The 16,622-nt window shown below is 38.3% G+C and overlaps 2 protein-coding genes across 10 annotated transcripts in view; one reads left to right on the forward strand and one right to left on the reverse strand.

Moving 5' to 3' along the window:
- FER (FER tyrosine kinase) overlaps positions 1–8,649 on the forward strand; it is a 167,102-nt gene extending 158,453 nt beyond the window's left edge. For 4 of the 6 annotated variants that reach the window (XM_072921702.1, XM_072921706.1, XM_072921704.1 and 1 more), the window contains one exon: positions 998–8,649. In XM_072921702.1, coding sequence (XP_072777803.1) covers positions 998–1,140 — 143 coding nt within the window. In that variant the 3' untranslated portion in view covers positions 1,141–8,649. The remainder of the gene's footprint in view (positions 1–997) is intronic. The other 2 variants (XR_012052731.1, XM_072921703.1) reach the window with 2 other exon arrangements.
- PJA2 (praja ring finger ubiquitin ligase 2) overlaps positions 1,626–16,622 on the reverse strand; it is a 78,774-nt gene continuing 63,777 nt past the window's right edge. For 3 of the 4 annotated variants that reach the window (XR_012052736.1, XR_012052735.1, XR_012052734.1), the window contains one exon: positions 1,626–13,609. The gene's annotated coding sequence lies outside the window, so the exon portion shown is untranslated. The remainder of the gene's footprint in view (positions 13,610–16,622) is intronic. The other variant, XR_012052737.1, reaches the window with a different exon arrangement.

The raw sequence follows: 16,622 nt of genomic DNA on the forward strand, positions 1-16,622 counted from the left end.
TGTCCCCTGCAAAGTTAGAGAAGCCCTGTTGTTGTCTTTGACACAGCTGGCCAGGTTCAATCCCTTCTGGGCTTTGTCTTTCCTAACTTCCTTACTAGAGGTTCAGACAGTGTTTTGGTATTCCTCCCATTACGTGATTTTGTGTTTGATTTTGTCCAGAAGCTCCTTGTTCATACGTAGGATCCTCTTGGCATTTTTCCCAACTTCCTTCTCATTGGGTAATTGTCTTCACTGTTGTAAGTACATCTCTGTGGTCCAGGGTATTGACGATATGCCCGAAGAGCCACTTACCCGTGACTTTTGAATGATTAGCTGCTAATTTACTTAACTGATTGTCCATTCTCCTGCTCATTGTCAAGTCAGAGAACTCCTTGGCTGATGGCAGCAGAGAAGTGTGGAAGTCACTCCCTATCTAAGCAAACCAGAAGAGAGAGTTGAGATAAAATGGGAAGATAAAAAAGTTAACAAAACAGAGGGAGGAAAAATTAATTACTAAAGTGCAAACGGGGAAGAACTTCCTTAAGGAGAAAAAAGGGAAGAAATGTGAGAGTAAAAGTGATACATCTTCAAAAGAGCAAATAAATTTACTCACATCTTAGTTTTTATTATCAATTTCCTCAATGCAGGGAAGTAAGGAAATACAACTGAAAACCAGAGGGTAGCTACTTCCTAAGATACAGGAAAGAAATCTGTGTGGGTTCCCCCATGTAAGGAATGAGCAGCAAAATGACAGTTCAGCATGCCCAGCTTAAATGTCACTGGTACCTGAACTTTAATTAGTTTCATAACTAATTAACATTAGTTAATAATGTTTCATAACTAATTAACAATTAGTTTCATCTCTCATGTATAGTATATGTATTGAAGATGTTCCTCATAGTGCCTTGAAGATCTTTATAAATGAAATGGTCTTGAACTTTGCTCTTACCTTTTTAGATTTGTCAATATGCATCAGTTTTCAGTACTAAAAGTTTTCTCCACTTTTTCTGTGTACCAGGCTACCGAATGTCTGCACCACAAAAATGTCCAGAAGAAATATATAAAATAATGCAGAGATGCTGGGACTACAAGCCAGAAAACCGGCCAAAATTCAGTGAGATTCAGAAGGAGCTGTCTTCAATCAAAAAGAAAGTGACATAGTGATGAAGAAGTGCCAAACTCAATGTCTGGGACTTTATTTTCCAGTGAAGTAATTGTTTCCCTCAAACACTATGCATTTATATAGCATTATTTGCAATATTCTTCTAGGATTACTTTGAAATTAGCTGGTGTACCATCTTGAATGGTGTCTACACCTGCATTAAAGATATAAACTGCGAAATGCTATATATCCAGTCACAGTAGTACTGTAATTTAGGTTACATGTACATAAGAAAGCACATATTACAAATTTAAGGGACTGTGGCTTCTACCTGTTTTACAGCAAATAACTGCTAGTGACATTTTTCAGAGGTATTCTACTTTAAGCTGGGCTCTCACTCTGCTATCCTTGTTCTGTAGGTCAGCATATTAATGTGGGGATTGTCATACATGTTGGCCTTATAACTGAAGACAGTTTTGACAAGTATTTCAACTAGAAGCTTTTTTTTTTTTAATTCTTTCTGCATCTGATATATTTAGGTGAATTAATTCTTTCTGCATCTGATATATTTAGGTGATATTTGGTTTTAAGCATGAAGCTCAGTTAGATTCAAGATGCAAGCATGCTTACTGAATGGAAAAATCCAGAATTTTTTTAGTAGTTGAATTACTTGTGCATTTATTACCATACAATAGAAATACTTCTGCCTTTATATGTGATCTACTTAATGCCTTTTTTCTCCTTCAATGCCATCAGAATTCAGTAACATATTTCTTTTATGGTGACCTATGTTTATGTTTATTTTAGAAAAAAGACCAATATAAAGTATATTTCTTAGCACATGCTAAGACATACTGCAAACTATCTGCTTTCCAAAGAATATGTGAAAGTAGTAGGCTAAGAAGAAGCAGTTTATTAATGATAGCAGCAAATAACAAATATCACTGATTTTAGAGGCCCTAAAGGATATGTTGCTAGATTTGCTTTTTACCCTGATTTTCTCCCTTAAATTGGTAGAAATTCTCAGAATGCAGCTGGAGCATGCAAAAGTTTATTCTGAATGAAAGAATATTTCATGCATAGTGTCCAAAGGAAAATACTACTTCTGTATGGCATGAGGAAGTTGTTCAGACAACCAAAAGGAAAGAAGTATGCTTAAAACCTCTGACAGGGAACAGCAGAGTAGAAATACTAACCTTCTATTTTTCATACATTATTGCAATCAAATATCAAAAGACTGGGGATAAACAAGGTTTAAATGCACCAAGAATATAAACCTTGTGTTTGTATATATATACATATAAATATATATTAAAAAATAAGCCAGAAAGAATAAAAACTTACTAGATAGGGGAGGGGGGAAGTGCACCATTTGTTACTTTGACTCTGGGTTCTCTTTGCAGCTGGAATTGTTTCCTGGGGCTCTGAATAGAAATAGGAACAAGTTACCGTATCCCTGTCTTGAGTTCCATCATTAAGGTGCTTAAAATATTTCTAGGAATTTACTAAACTATTCAGATCAATGATACCAGTTGCTGCTAATGCAAGTAAGAAACAGGGATTGTAAGTAACACAGCATCTAGAATGTTAATTAGCCTTATATTTTAGTGTTACAGTGGGGTTGAGATGTAGTGAAGTCAGTGGCTACATTACATTTTTATTTCTGTTAGGGTGGCTTTTCTATTGTTCACATCATCTTTTGTTCTCTCAAGTATATTTGCAGTAGTGCTGAGTGGTGGTTTAGGGCTGTGTGTGACCAAAATATGTGTAGTCTAGAAGAATTTGTCTGTTACATAGGAATTAGTGTCCAACTACAACAGTGGATGGTTGTGTGGGATCACATCACCTGCATTTGAGGTGGTACTATCAGTATCCAGCTGTAAGGATGTGCTTCTTGCATTTTGTTAAGTGATTTTTTTCTTGGAGATAAGGAAGCGTTTATATGCACATACCCATTAAAGTGTAGTGCTTGGAAAACTTGGTGGCATTAATTAAAACTTCATTGTAAGTGTACTGGATATATTTACTTAGTTCTGTACTTCAAGTAGCCCAGAGATATTTCTAAAGAGCAATAGGAAATGTTCTTGTTAGCTTGTATGCTTCTAAGTAGTACACAGAGTCTGTGCCTTAATTTGCTAGTATGCTAATGCAAGTTCAAGTGTACTAAGATCTAAAAAATGTTTCACAATCATTTGGGAAAATTGGAGTTGCATCCAACTGCTTTTCCTTACATATGCATCCCTGAAGTCTGCAAGTAAGGATAACATTGTCAGCATTCATAGCTTTTCTGGGGAGTTAATACTCTTTTGTTAGAGAGATGGACTGTTTCTTTGCCATATATCCTCTTGACAGCAAGAAATACTGCTTTATTCAGATAAAATATAATACTGTTGTGTTTGTCATAATTTAACCAGTTGCCATCCTGACTCTCACAGAAGGATAAAGACAGTACTAACATTTTATTCTGAAGTAGTTAACCTCCATACATGTATATCACACTTCTGTTTAAATTTGAAGTCTTTTTAAAACAGGAGATTTCTACAGCATTAGGAAACTTTCTTTCTGTTACTGAAGTAGGCACCCGTTCTGTTCAAAACTAGTAATACTTTGAGAGAATACCAGAATGGCTTTATAAGCAGAGAATAAATTTCAACACAGATACGTCTTTTTTGATTATTTAAACTTTTTGTATCATTAATTTAACAGTTTGTGGCAGAATTTGTTCGTCATGTCTGAGTTGTAATTGTTGAAACTACTCAATTTAGGAATTGGAATCCATACCTATAGATACTGTAGGCTTCTAATAGGAGCATTCATAACCAAGTCTGCCATGCCATCAAATTTATAATAAAGACATGACACTAAAGAAGCAAAGCTTCAATATCTTCTCTCCATGGCCTTTTGTTGACTTCATCTTGTTGTCAGGTTAATCTTACCAGGTTAGCCAGATCCTGGTCATTTGGCTCATGTACTGTGTCTATCATAGAGAACTTAAAAAGAGAACTTAAAAAGTTACGCTTCAGTCTCTTTTGCAAGCATGGATTTCAGGTTAGGTTGTTAACACTGGCACTGTCACAACCAGAGGGACCCTGAGGGAATCCTGACTTATTTTACATTGTTTAACGTAGGAAACTCTAAATAGTGTTATCCTCAGCTTGTAAGTTAGCATCCCAGAAAGGCAGTATCTTTGAAATGTGCATTTTCATTTGTTTTTGTGAAAAACAACAGACTAGCTTTTTGTTTATCAACTACAGTTATATTGCATTTCTTCTTAACCAAAATATGCCCTTTTGCTGAGTTGCCTAAAACTTTTTTGGAAATTGCTATTGGGAAGTGCATCACCAGAAGGCCATCAGTGAGAAGTGCAGCTGGTAAAGCCCATTCTTACTGACAGGAAAGAGAAAACTGGTTGAGAAAATATTAGATTATTCATACTGAAGTATTTTTTAATATCTTTGACTACCTGTTATGCCTACTTAAATCCTACAAGCACATCATTAAAATTGACTATGAAGTTACTTATTTGTTATCCCTTTATAGCTATTTTGTTACCCTTTTTGCACCAATTGTACAGGCAATGAAGAAAACAAAAAAAGAAGAAAAATCCCTCACATTTTTTAAGGTTACAGTGTAACCAAGTCTCAGAAGTATTTATGTCTCCCCTCCAGTTTTCTCAGATGTGCTGCTGCACAAATATTAACAACAGTGATTAAATGCTAGCCCCATTCCCACTATTCTTACTGTCATATCCTCTAAATGTCAGTGCTACTCACAGACTTGAGAGAGTGCAGTATTTGAAGAACTAAGCTAGTGTGTAAACAGTGTCATCAAACATTGTATTCAGCAGTTCTGAGAATAATTGATGGCCACAAATAATAAATCATTATAAAGATTAAATAAAGAGAAAGGAGCTGAGAGAGTCCACTTTCTGTAACAGCTGTTCTGTTTGTAGGCACTAGAAATATTTGTTTGTGCCAGTGCACTTGGATTTGTGACATGTTTATGGCTAAGCATAAAATAGTTTGCTATTAAAGGAAGAGTTTTTCAATTAATTCTTTTTCTCCTAAAACACAAAAGGACTTCAGATACTGTTGGAAGCTTTCTTCCTAGGCAAGAAAGGGAAGAGCACCCCTGCTACCACTGAAGTTATCCATTTTTTTCTTCTTAGAATGATTTTCATGCAGTCCTTCACTTCTAGTAATACAGGATTTCATTTAGTAATCAAAAGGTGCATAGCAAGAACAAGGCAAGTCCAGTATTCCTGAAGTTCCAAACAACCATGAGTTTTTAAGAGATCTGGTCAATTTGAAATATCAGCTCTATTAGAAATGTTTTCTTTCAGTTCCCTTCTGCAGATTTACTGAAAAACAAAACAAACAAAAAAGCAGCCCTTAATCATCAGCAGCAACTTACTAGGAAAGCAAAGCAACCTCAGGAGCCTATCAAGTTTTTCTAAGAGTAAATATTCCCTGGGGTAGCTTCCCATTATAATGAAACAAAGTTTAAAGGTGGAAAGCTCCAAGTTGAAATGGAAGAATCTTTTCACGTGTCACATCATGAACAGTCAAAAATTACTACCATTTCTTTTCTCAAAGTGGTACTGAAGTGTGATTTCCAGCTCCTATATTCATTGCAGAATTGCTTGTTAGTGTGTTATTAATACCCAACTTTACTTTGCTGAGACCTGAAATTTTAAAGAAGGGAAGATTCTCTCATTGAAAATTCCAGCAAGATCTGCCTGGTAGCTTCAACATTTTTACATATTTTAACATCCAGTTATCAGAGTCATTGTGTTCATTATAATAAGTACCACATAGAACAGGAACTGGAAACCCCTGTCTTTAAACTTTCACAGTTTTGACCCTAGAATCCACCTTGATTTTGTCTCTCTGTCGAATAAGCAAAAGAAATTTCTGGTTTTCAGCCTTAGTACTACTTTATAAAACAGAAAGGTGTAGAGATGTATTTACTGTTCTCTCCCAGGAAATGCTACCTCCACGAACGACCCTGTTACCATTATGTCCCCTTCTCTTTGATAAAAAATTGCAGCAGGAATATATGTCTAGGTATAGAACTTGGACGTTAACTCAGAGTTTTTTCATTTTCAGGCAGTTGTATATTATTGACTATTTCAGAGCACCATTTTTTCAGGCATCATCTAGGCAGGACTTAAATTAGAATTTTCAGATTGTTTATTTGGGGGTGGGGGATGTAAGCTAAGCAACTAATTAGTTCACTAATTATGGTTGTTTTGCAGGTGTTTGAGATTGGAGCTATGGAAGGGTAGTTCATTTAGAGATCTCAGATCCATATGCTTTCTCCAAACAAAAAACTGTTAGGTATACTTAGAAAAAAAATGGATAAATAAAATCCTAAAATCTAGTAAAAAAAATGTGGTAAAATCTACCTTGTAAACACAACTTACATTGATTTATTGTTTATAGATGAAGACAGCCTCTGAACCAGTATGGCAACCTAGGATTCACGCTGAGCAGGGAATACTTGAAAACATCCTGAATTCCTACTATTTGGATCTGTCATCTAGTTGTAGAAACACAAATGTTTATAGATAAGTACTTAAGTTTTGTGAATACAGTGAGTGAGACAGCCATTGAAACTCTTCAATATAAGGCAATTAGACTTTTTAAAACAAAAATCAGATCAGTGATTCCCTCTGCATTACCGTTGTTGCAAGTATGAGCCAGAACTTTCCATTGCTAAAAAAAATGTGCTGTACTCTTTTCAGTCAGCTCAGTCTTTCTCAATATATGATGAATTCTATAAATGTTACATGCAAGTAATAATACAAAATTCTTGGATTACTGATATGTAAGCAATTGATTTTGAGCCATTGCCTCAATTCTCAAAGAATCTTTCTGCTCTCTAAAGAGGGTTGCAGTAGTCTTACACATCCAGCTGAGCTCTGCTGTAACAATCTGTACTGTTGCATCTCTCAAATATTTCCTAATTCTGAAGGCTCCATGTACACTTACACACCCTTTCACTGACCAGACAAAGTTATTCTGGTGACAGAAAAGTCCAAATACACTCCTGCTTTTATTTAATTCAGAAGTACTGTGGTGATACTATACTTTAAAACCTAGGGCAATGTGTTTGTATTAAAATGGGAGTAACCATGAATCAAGGTGAAGCATATTGTTAAAATCAGATTTTTAATGAATAGCTATATCACAAATTGTCCACATCATAAAATACATCAGAGGAACAACATTCGTTACTGTCTGGTTTACAATACAGAACATCCTGCTCCACACAGGAGAATTAAAATGCTAAATACACTCCTTGACAGTTTGCTGTCAGGCCATATTGGAACAGTATCTTCAAAATCAACAGCAATTACTTAATTCCACCTAAGCCTTATTGTGAACTTCCTTCTTCTTAATAGATCTTTTCAGACAGTGTTAATTTTCATCATTCTGCTTTCAGAAATTTGAATTCACTATGCCATACAACATTTACTTACAGGAATAATTATACATCCCCACCACTGTGAAGTGCTGAGACCTGCAATTCGACAAGATAAGCATTATTGTTGTGTACAAGGAACTGATCTTGCACTGGGTCTCAACTGAGACGTCTGTTTAGATGTCTGTTTCCAGTGTTAATTGTACCATTACTTGTAAATCACAAGTTGTTTTTTTTTTTTCACCAAGCTTCCCACTTTATTTTCACTGAAATGCTGAAAGCATGTAATAGGAGAAAAACCCATGATACAGGTTCATCACACAGGACACAATAGGCAGGCAGACTCCTGCAGAGAAATATTGAGGAGTGAAAGCCTGCATTAAACATCTGCCATGTACCTTCTATTAAAGGACTTCCAGGGATGAAACTTGGGCTGGGGTTGTAGGACTGCTGATTTTAAAATTGCATATGTTGCTTTTCCTTTGTGTAACTGTTGGCAGCTGGAGACTGAGCAGGGGTGTTAGGGAAGGAGGGAAATTCACTTCACTGGCCTGCCATCACAAGCCAGACTTTTGTCACCAGTAGCCTTGAGTGGGCACAGATGCCAATTGCAGATGTCTTTAGGTATCCAGTTCTCAATTTTGTGCCAAAATACACACCAGCAATATCAGGTAAAGCACCTTTCATGGTCTTTATTGTTTAAAAATAATATATTTGTGAAACAGATTGGTAATACATAACACTGGAAATGGGTCCTTCTTCCCTAAAGCACATTTAAAATAAAAAAAAAAAAAAAAAAGAAAAGAAACAACATTTGTGAGTTTATCTGGCTTTTAATCAAGTCTGAAAATGATAACTATGTTATACAGTTGCCAGTTGTCGGTCCTTTATAATTTTAAATAGATCTGCATTTTAACTTTATTTATTTGCCAATTTTTTATACACTTTTAAATTACACTTTAGAACTCAAGCTAACTTTTTATTTTCCTAGGCTGTTTATGTAAGAGATTTTCAGTCTTCTTGTAAACTGCAGACCTTTTTTGAATAGTCCTTTGTCTTCTCCTTTGGACCACTTACCACTAATGAGTCTGCAGTCCCCGTTTTACTGTACTCTTCCAATAAATGTAAAATGTTTGTATCAAGAGGTCTCATTCTATTTGATATTTACAAATTGTGTTTGTTCATTTGTTTCTGTAATCGGGTGGAAGACCAACTCTAGTAACATTGCTTTTGGGAATAGACACAATTCAAAATACTCTGTTTCACACAGCAGGGGGAGACACGATTTGATTTTTTTTTTAATTTCTGGAGATAATCTCTGTATGATCCTCACTCACAATTTTGTGTTACTTTTGTTTACCTTTTGCATATCAGAAGAAACTGAAGCAAGGAGTAACGTAGAGGACAGAAGGGACAGGAGATGTTGAAACGGGCTGAGAACTTATTGTTAAGAGCATTATTATGCTTTAAGAAATACAAATAATGTTTTAAGAACCTGTTGGTAACATAAAGTATGAATATCCTTATATGAAGAACTTCCTCCACTAATGAGGAGCCTAATGCTCCCTGTAAGGGGCACCTTGTTTGAAGACCCAAAACCAGGTAGAAAGATGGGATTCGGGGTACCTGCACCTTACACAGTAGTTAAGCACTCTGCAGACTGGCAGAGCACTGTGATTTGCATGACTTAGTGCCTGACAGAAGAAGGAGTTTATAGCACATTAGGCAATTTACAGCCCTGATTCCTAAGTGGGACTGAGGTACCTTGGGTTTGTGTCGATTTTTTTTTTTTTATAGAATACAGTTGTTACCTTTTACAAACCCTTTGAGGCGTTTTTCCCCACCATCTCTCAGTAATCATGAGTGGATGAGGTGTAAGTCCAAAGCTCGTCCGCTGAATTTCCCCAGTGTATGTTGGAACAGAAGACAGCACAGCATGGGATTGCACACAGGTCTGGTACAATTCTAGTGAGACTAATTTATTAGAAGGATTATTTTAGAAAAAGTTACTGCAGCTAAATCTGTTCTGCTCAGTGATGCCTAGCCTCTGAATAAGAGAAATATGTTGTTTTAAAACCTGCGGCTGCCAAACACTGAGCAGCACAGGGTCATCAGATTTCCTCATTTGAAGTGTCACTGCAGTGAAGTTGACATGAGGCTAAAGAAAGGAGCCTTGGAGGAAATCAGGGCCTTTGAACCGTCCAACAGTTTCTCCAGTTTAGACGTACAGTTGAAAGACTTGCTGTTGAAAAGATTCCGTTGATTAAAAACTTCTCACAAGATCCCAAAGGACGCTGGTGCACAAGGACCACTTTAAATGGCAGAACACAGTATTTCCCTATTCTTGAGATGCCAAATTTAGCCACGGAGGCACATCTTATCCTAAGAAACCTCATGGCCTGCAGTAGTAAAATGCTCCAAGGTAGATAGCTCCCCATTTCCCAGGTGACCATAATACCTTATTTGGTATTTCATCTCAAGTTCTTCATTTGGGACATTTTATGTCTTGCTGACTTGTGAGCCCGAATGTCGCAGGTGCTGTACAGCTGGCAAAAGGCCATACAGAAGACATTTGGGCTCAAATGTCCTGGAAGTTTTGATCCTGGATAGCAATGCTGTTTTGGGGTTATTTTTCTAGACAGCCACCATTTGCATGTCAAAGCTGGATCAGTTCTTTTTCTCCCTTTTAGATCCAAATACTTTGCATGCAAAGATGTTTTGATACAATCCTCTCTTGATGTTTGGCAGAAATGCCAATTTTGTTAAATGAGGGCGAGAATAATCTTGTTCAGAGACAGAGAAGAGGCTCACATCTGAAGACTCCAAGCAGAAGAATGTGACCAACTTCAGCCTGGTTATGCGGGGAATTTGTGGAAAAGCTGGGAGGGAGAGAGTTGTTTTGGGGAGTGGTTTGGTTGTTGTGTGGTTTTGTTTTTTTTTTTTCCAGCATATTCAATTTAGAGGTACACTGTCTGCTGACTTCCATAAATGTTCTCATAGATCCCTATGTTTTCACCAGCTCCACACTCTGGAAAATTAACTTAGCCAAGGACCATAGGGGGGCCAAAAGCCAAGCATTGCTATATTTAAGATTTTTGATACATCTACCATCTAAAAATAGGTCTGAGGAAATCTGCAATAAGATGCACTTAGTGTAGAGCACAAGGGCCATTACAGATCACTGAGTATGAAGTTTCACCAGGGCCACAGTTTTCTCCTCAGATAAGCTCCTGATATGAAAACTGTTTGTCTCCATCACACACTGCAGCTACTGTTCAGTCCTCCTTGAACTCCTGTTCCAGCCATTAGAAAATGCAAAAATACATAAACCTCACTGATATAAGTCTGGATTACAACTGTACACTTTACACCTCAAGGGACATGATACAGATAACCACAGAAAATACACAAGTCAATGACACATGCACACACCACTAACACTGCAACACACAGAGGTCTTTGATGCAATTTCATCAGTATTCCTCTCTTCCATCACCCTCTGTTCCTTGCAGGTTTGCTACAGTAAAGGCACTGCTGCTAAACTGTGTGTAGAAATGCATCAGGACTAAAGAAATAGCTCTGTCTTGAGAATACAGAATAATGAGACACTGTGCTCTATTTTTCTAACAGCTAAGCTCCCATAGCTTTCAATGACATAATCTGCTGCAAAAAGAAGTCAGGAGAGAGAAAAATCAAGCTACTAACTGGCTTAGAATCTTCAAAAGAATTCTCAAAGAAACAGGCTGGCATTTGACCATGCTGTAATGGGAAGATGCATGTATCTTCAAGAGACATTTCCAACTCATGATGGATTAATTCTCTGACAGCTGAAAGAAAAATGAGATTGCATTAGAAACACCTGGAGTATACTGAAATATTTTTCTACTTTCTATCTTAAAAGCTGCACTGCCAAGTGCAATTCACTAAAGAGAAAGTACAGAGAAAGTTTAGTAGGATTATTCAGTTGCTAAAATTTAGTCTGCAGTCAATAGCTATGAAAGCCCATCCTTTTAACATTAAGACATGGAAATCACAGCCCGTATAATGTCAGACAAACACATACTAAGCCCTTACCCCCGTTGGTCGTAAAGACCTTCACTTGACTAAACCTACAGCCCTGTACATTCAAAAATCCTTTCCACTACTCTATTGCCCTGAGTCTGAAATGAAAAGAATGCAGTGACCTAGATCTTGCTAAATATAATTAAAGAACCTTGAAATATGATGGAGCTAGACAGCTCCATTTCACTCACAGCTATGGACCCAGAGGGTCAGGTATCTAAAGTCTGGGCCTGAACAGGGGTCATTTTTGTGCTATGCATCTGATTTACAGAGAGATACTTTGACTTTCTGTCTTTCCCCAATACTTCAGGTGGATCAGGCCCAGGGGCTTTGTCAAGCTCTCTGAACCTTAGGATGGGTTTTTTGGGGTTTTTTTGGGGGGGTTTTGTTTTGTTTTGTTTTGTTTTGGGTTTTTTTGGTTTTTTTTTTTTTGTTGTTGGGTTTTTTGTTTTTGTTGTTGTTGGGTTTTTTTTGTTTGTTTGTTTTTTAAATACAGCACCAATATTTAAACAGGAAAACTATGGAAAAAAGCCCTCCTAAGTCCTTGTGCACTCTCAGCCTGATCGCTGCTGGAGTGGTGTGAGAGGCAGGAAAGCCTGAGTGCCAGCCCTACTCAAGTAATAACTAAAACATCCTTGTGTTATCAATTCTGTTTTCACTGCAAATACAAACTACAGCTACTGTGAAGAAAATTATCTCTATCCCAGCCAAACCAGCACAAGAGAGCACACAGAGAAGTTTAAGGTCTGAGGGAGTGCTCATGGAACTCCTCAGGATGCAGCTCACAGCAGCAGTCACATTCCACACTCTGACCCCACAAGTCTGAAACTCTCTTGTGAAAGAGCTGCAGATGTACTGGTTGAAAGAAGCAGGTGGTCAGGGCTGTTCCTCAGGCAGGGTTGGAGGGATAAAATAAAATAAGCAATGTAAGCACCCTGTAGGTGTTTATATCAGTCACTAGAGTACATCTTCCAGCCCCTTGAAGTCCGTATTTTCATAACAGGGAGGAGCAGAGAGAAAAGCCCTTGTCCAGCACTTGTGACCTTGGCTTTTAGGGCTGCAGGGAAAGACCTTGGAACAATTTACCTCCCAAATTTACCTCCCTGCAGACTCAGTCTGGCTCTGGCTACCAAACTGGGGAAATGTCCATTTTGAGGCTCACAGACATCCTTAATCCAGAAATGTGTGGGAGACACTTGGCTAAGCATGGAGGTAGGACCAGATCTTCCCCTCAAGAGGCTCAATCTGCCCCTTCAAAACTGGTGTCTATGGCAACAGCTGTCTTGGACCTTGGTAGCTCCAGCATCCTTCCATAGGCCTGCCCCTTCTCTGAGCTGAAAATACCACCTAAAGCAGTTCCTGAAAGCCAGAGATTATAGATGACTTTGTAAAGCATAAACAATATATGCCACAATCTGTCACTCAGGGATTATTCGGTTTATAGCTATAGCTTGTCTAATTACAAAATCACTGTAGAATAAAAGGTTTAAATGAATTTAAAACTAGCAAATAGGAAAACCCATGCAGCCTTTTAATTTTTCTGCAGTTTCTTCATGATCCACTTATAAGCAGTATCTGCTTTACATTCTGATGTTTGCCTACACTGGTATAGGGAAGCTTTTATTGAGGGGAGGGTGAGCAGTTCATTAAGGATTAGTTTCAGGGAAAAAATTGTTCCAGAAAATTGCAGTGAAGTCAAAGTTCAGGCAGTTTGATGCCCAGCTATTTGATATATAGAGTGACTACTAAACTGCTAGATCTTTTCATACAGTGTTATCATATATATCATATATACTCTTCACAGAGATTATGGTGAAGTCATATTAAAGCAACAGAATCAAAGAGTCAATATGGTATTATCTGAACCATGCATATGATTATTATGGGGGAAAAAATTTAAAGCAGATGAATTCTTACCTTTTTTTACAATAAAAGTAGCCTTCAATTTCCAAGACTTCTTGGGGTGCTCCTGCTGTGAGGTTAAGGGCAGCTTTTATGCCAGAAACACATTCTTCTGAAACATTTTGAGGCAAGCAAAATCTGACAAACATCAAAATTCAGAACATAGCCTATCTTTCTTTTATTCCTTGCTATTATAATATTCTTCAACCATGGGGATATCAAAGACTTTTGTGGCAGTGGATGCAATTTAGCTGCTCCCTAGAGATGGCTTTAGAGAATGCATAATCAATTTTATAAATGAGCAGCTGGCCTGCACAGCAAGGTGCACTCTGCATTTCACTGAAAAGAATAATGAATTGCATATACTCTGCATTAAGAAGATTGTCTTTCCTCTTAGAAACTGATATGACTAAGTCTTGTTTGTTTCACTTGTAGAAAGATAAACTAATACCTGGATGTTGCTTAGTGTATCCAACTTTTTGTGTGTGGTAGCCATGGCCCGTGTTGGGAGGAGGCTCACAGACATGGGCCATGGTCAGGCACCCAGTCAGCAGCTCACGAATGTCAGTCTGCCCAGACCCTGAGGATCCTTCATTGAAGACAGCTATCAGTAAGCCTGAGGCTCCAGTCTTGGACATTACCTTTTGGTGGCCCAACAAATTGATAATCTCAGCTAAATGGAAAGTATTTATTTTTATATTGAACAGAAATATTTCATTGCAGAAGCAGAAAACCTATTTCCAATGCAACATCTATTTCTCTCAACATTTGCGATCTCTGTGATCCAGGACAAAAGTTTGCTCAGGCCCAAGGGCATTTTGTTGACTTTCCACTGGCCTTTAAGTCTGTAATGTGATTTCTTGGGTCTCTGTGTGGAAATGATTTGTGACTCTCATATTCCCATTGAGAATAACCCATCCATTGTACAGCCTCCAGCAAAAGCTGCACTGTGACACATCTTTTGAGGTCAGATAGGCTACTGCAATGCTTCAAATGGCAGGCATGACAGGCCTGTTGCTCCTCCCAAGGCACAGAAAGCAAGCAGGAAGGAGAGCAACAGAATGTGGAAAGTAAGAAACAGAGCACCCACCATCTTTACAGGGGCATATTCATACTCAGATCTACATTTTTTTCCTGACAAGACAGTGTCTGAATAAATCTGACTTCAGCTGCCCTACTCCAGCCCCTAGGAAATGTTGCCCTTTCAACACCAAGCCTCTCCTGAGATTCCTAGGTGTGCCCCATGAAATTTCACTGGCATTTATATTTTAATTTCTTATTACCAGATGTATTTGTAAGACAGCACAAAGGGAGCTGTCGTCACTGCTAAGACCTGGCTCCAAGATGTCTGTGTTTTTTTGTTTTTTTTTTTTCTGATCTAATTGGTGTTTTAAGAGAGTCGTGACAACAGTGGTGGAAGCTGTGCAGACTATATTCAGCAACAACACAAGACAGGAGAATAAGTACACGTGTGGGAGCACATAGAAATAGTGCTAGGCTTGGTGTTCCATGTGTGCTGCAGGAATTCAGCACGCAACACCAGGCCCCGTGACATTGCTCTGGGCCTGCTCCATCCCTGCACTTTCTAATGACTTGAGCAAAACACCAGTCATTCTCTGCACAGCTTTTAACACTCAACTACTTTTTTGGACACTTCAAGTTTCTGATGCTAGAGAGATGCAAAATTAAATGCAGCATCCAATGGTCCCATTGCACCACTGCTTATATAGTTACTTTCTTCTTTACACTACATGGAATACAATAAACTCAGTCAAGACTTGAAGCATCACACCTTTATATGAATCAAAGAAAACCATGCAGAGCCATAAGCACCTAAGTTCTGTTTCCAACACTAAGGCCAAAGATGGAAGCTCTGTATGGCATAAGACACCACTGTGTGGTCTCCCAACATCTGAGCAACCTTCAAGGATCCAGGAGTGTGATTAAGGCTCCTGGCTGTTACCAAAAGCTGGCAAAACTCTTCTGGAAAACAGAGCTGTATGCTACTGACATACCAACAGCTGCAGTCCCAAGCAAGCATGGCAGCTGCTCTAGTGGCAGTTCCTAAACTGGCAATAACTTCTGCTGCAACACTGCCCATCCCAGATGGCCAGGCCAGGCATGGATAAAAAGGCCTGATTTTTAGCTCTGAGCATCCCTCCTCTTCCTCTTCCTGTTCTAGGTGTGAAGACAAGGAGCAGGGATCCAAACTGGGGATTTGGCAGCTGCTCCTCTCAGAGGTCACCAGAGTTCAGTTCTGCACATCCAAGGCAATTCTTGGATCTTGTTTGCCCTGTTGTACTGAGAGCAGCTAGGTAGTCCCTCTGCTTCTGCATTCTGCTTCTTAACTATTCAACTATGCTTTTCCTCTGTTCTCAGATAAACTACTGATTATTTTAACATCAAGAATTCACAAAAACATCATTAAGTACTTTCTTTCCAAATTTCTAAACAAGTTCATTATGTGACTACTAGGAAATTAGTCTTAAAACACATTTTTAAAGGCAGCTGTAGGCCAGAACCAATCTGTTGCTAAACCTTGAAGATATTTCTTCATGTGGGAAGCTTGCTTTGCCTCAAAAATACTACCACAGCCACACTAGGAATGAGCCTGCTCTTTCTGTGTTTCTGTCTCATTTCTGGAGAAATGCTCCATAATCTAGGACTGAGGAGGGCATTATAGTACTTCAGTGGCACTGACACTCCTCATGCAGCAAACACTTATCTGCACCCTGCCTTTTGACAGCAAGGTTGTTTTCCAAAGGAAGGCCAATTTGTGTGTCAGAAAACACATTTCTGAGTCTTTTTCTTTTGCTGTTGTTTTCGAGAATAAACAGCACACTGCTGCATGCCAAGTGGAAAAATGACAGGAGGCTGACACATTGTGTGCCATTTGGATCAGGTCATGTCACAGAGACTTGGCTGTGGCAGGACTGCCAAAGGGAATGGCTCTCCAGAAAATCTGGGACGTCACAAGCTGAAGAGAGGAGATCACGTCCTCAGAAGAAAGTACAGAAATAGTCAATACAGGGAAAAACTAGTCCTGAACAATATGTTTTCCTGTATGGTTCTTACTCCTGCCTTCAGCAAGATTCCTGGATAGATAGCACTAGTCTTTAATTCTTATTTAGAGGGGAAACCAGTGAAAGCT

The sequence above is a fragment of the Taeniopygia guttata genome, chromosome Z (assembly GCF_048771995.1).
Source record: "Taeniopygia guttata chromosome Z, bTaeGut7.mat, whole genome shotgun sequence".
Classification (NCBI taxonomy): domain Eukaryota; kingdom Metazoa; phylum Chordata; class Aves; order Passeriformes; family Estrildidae; genus Taeniopygia; species Taeniopygia guttata.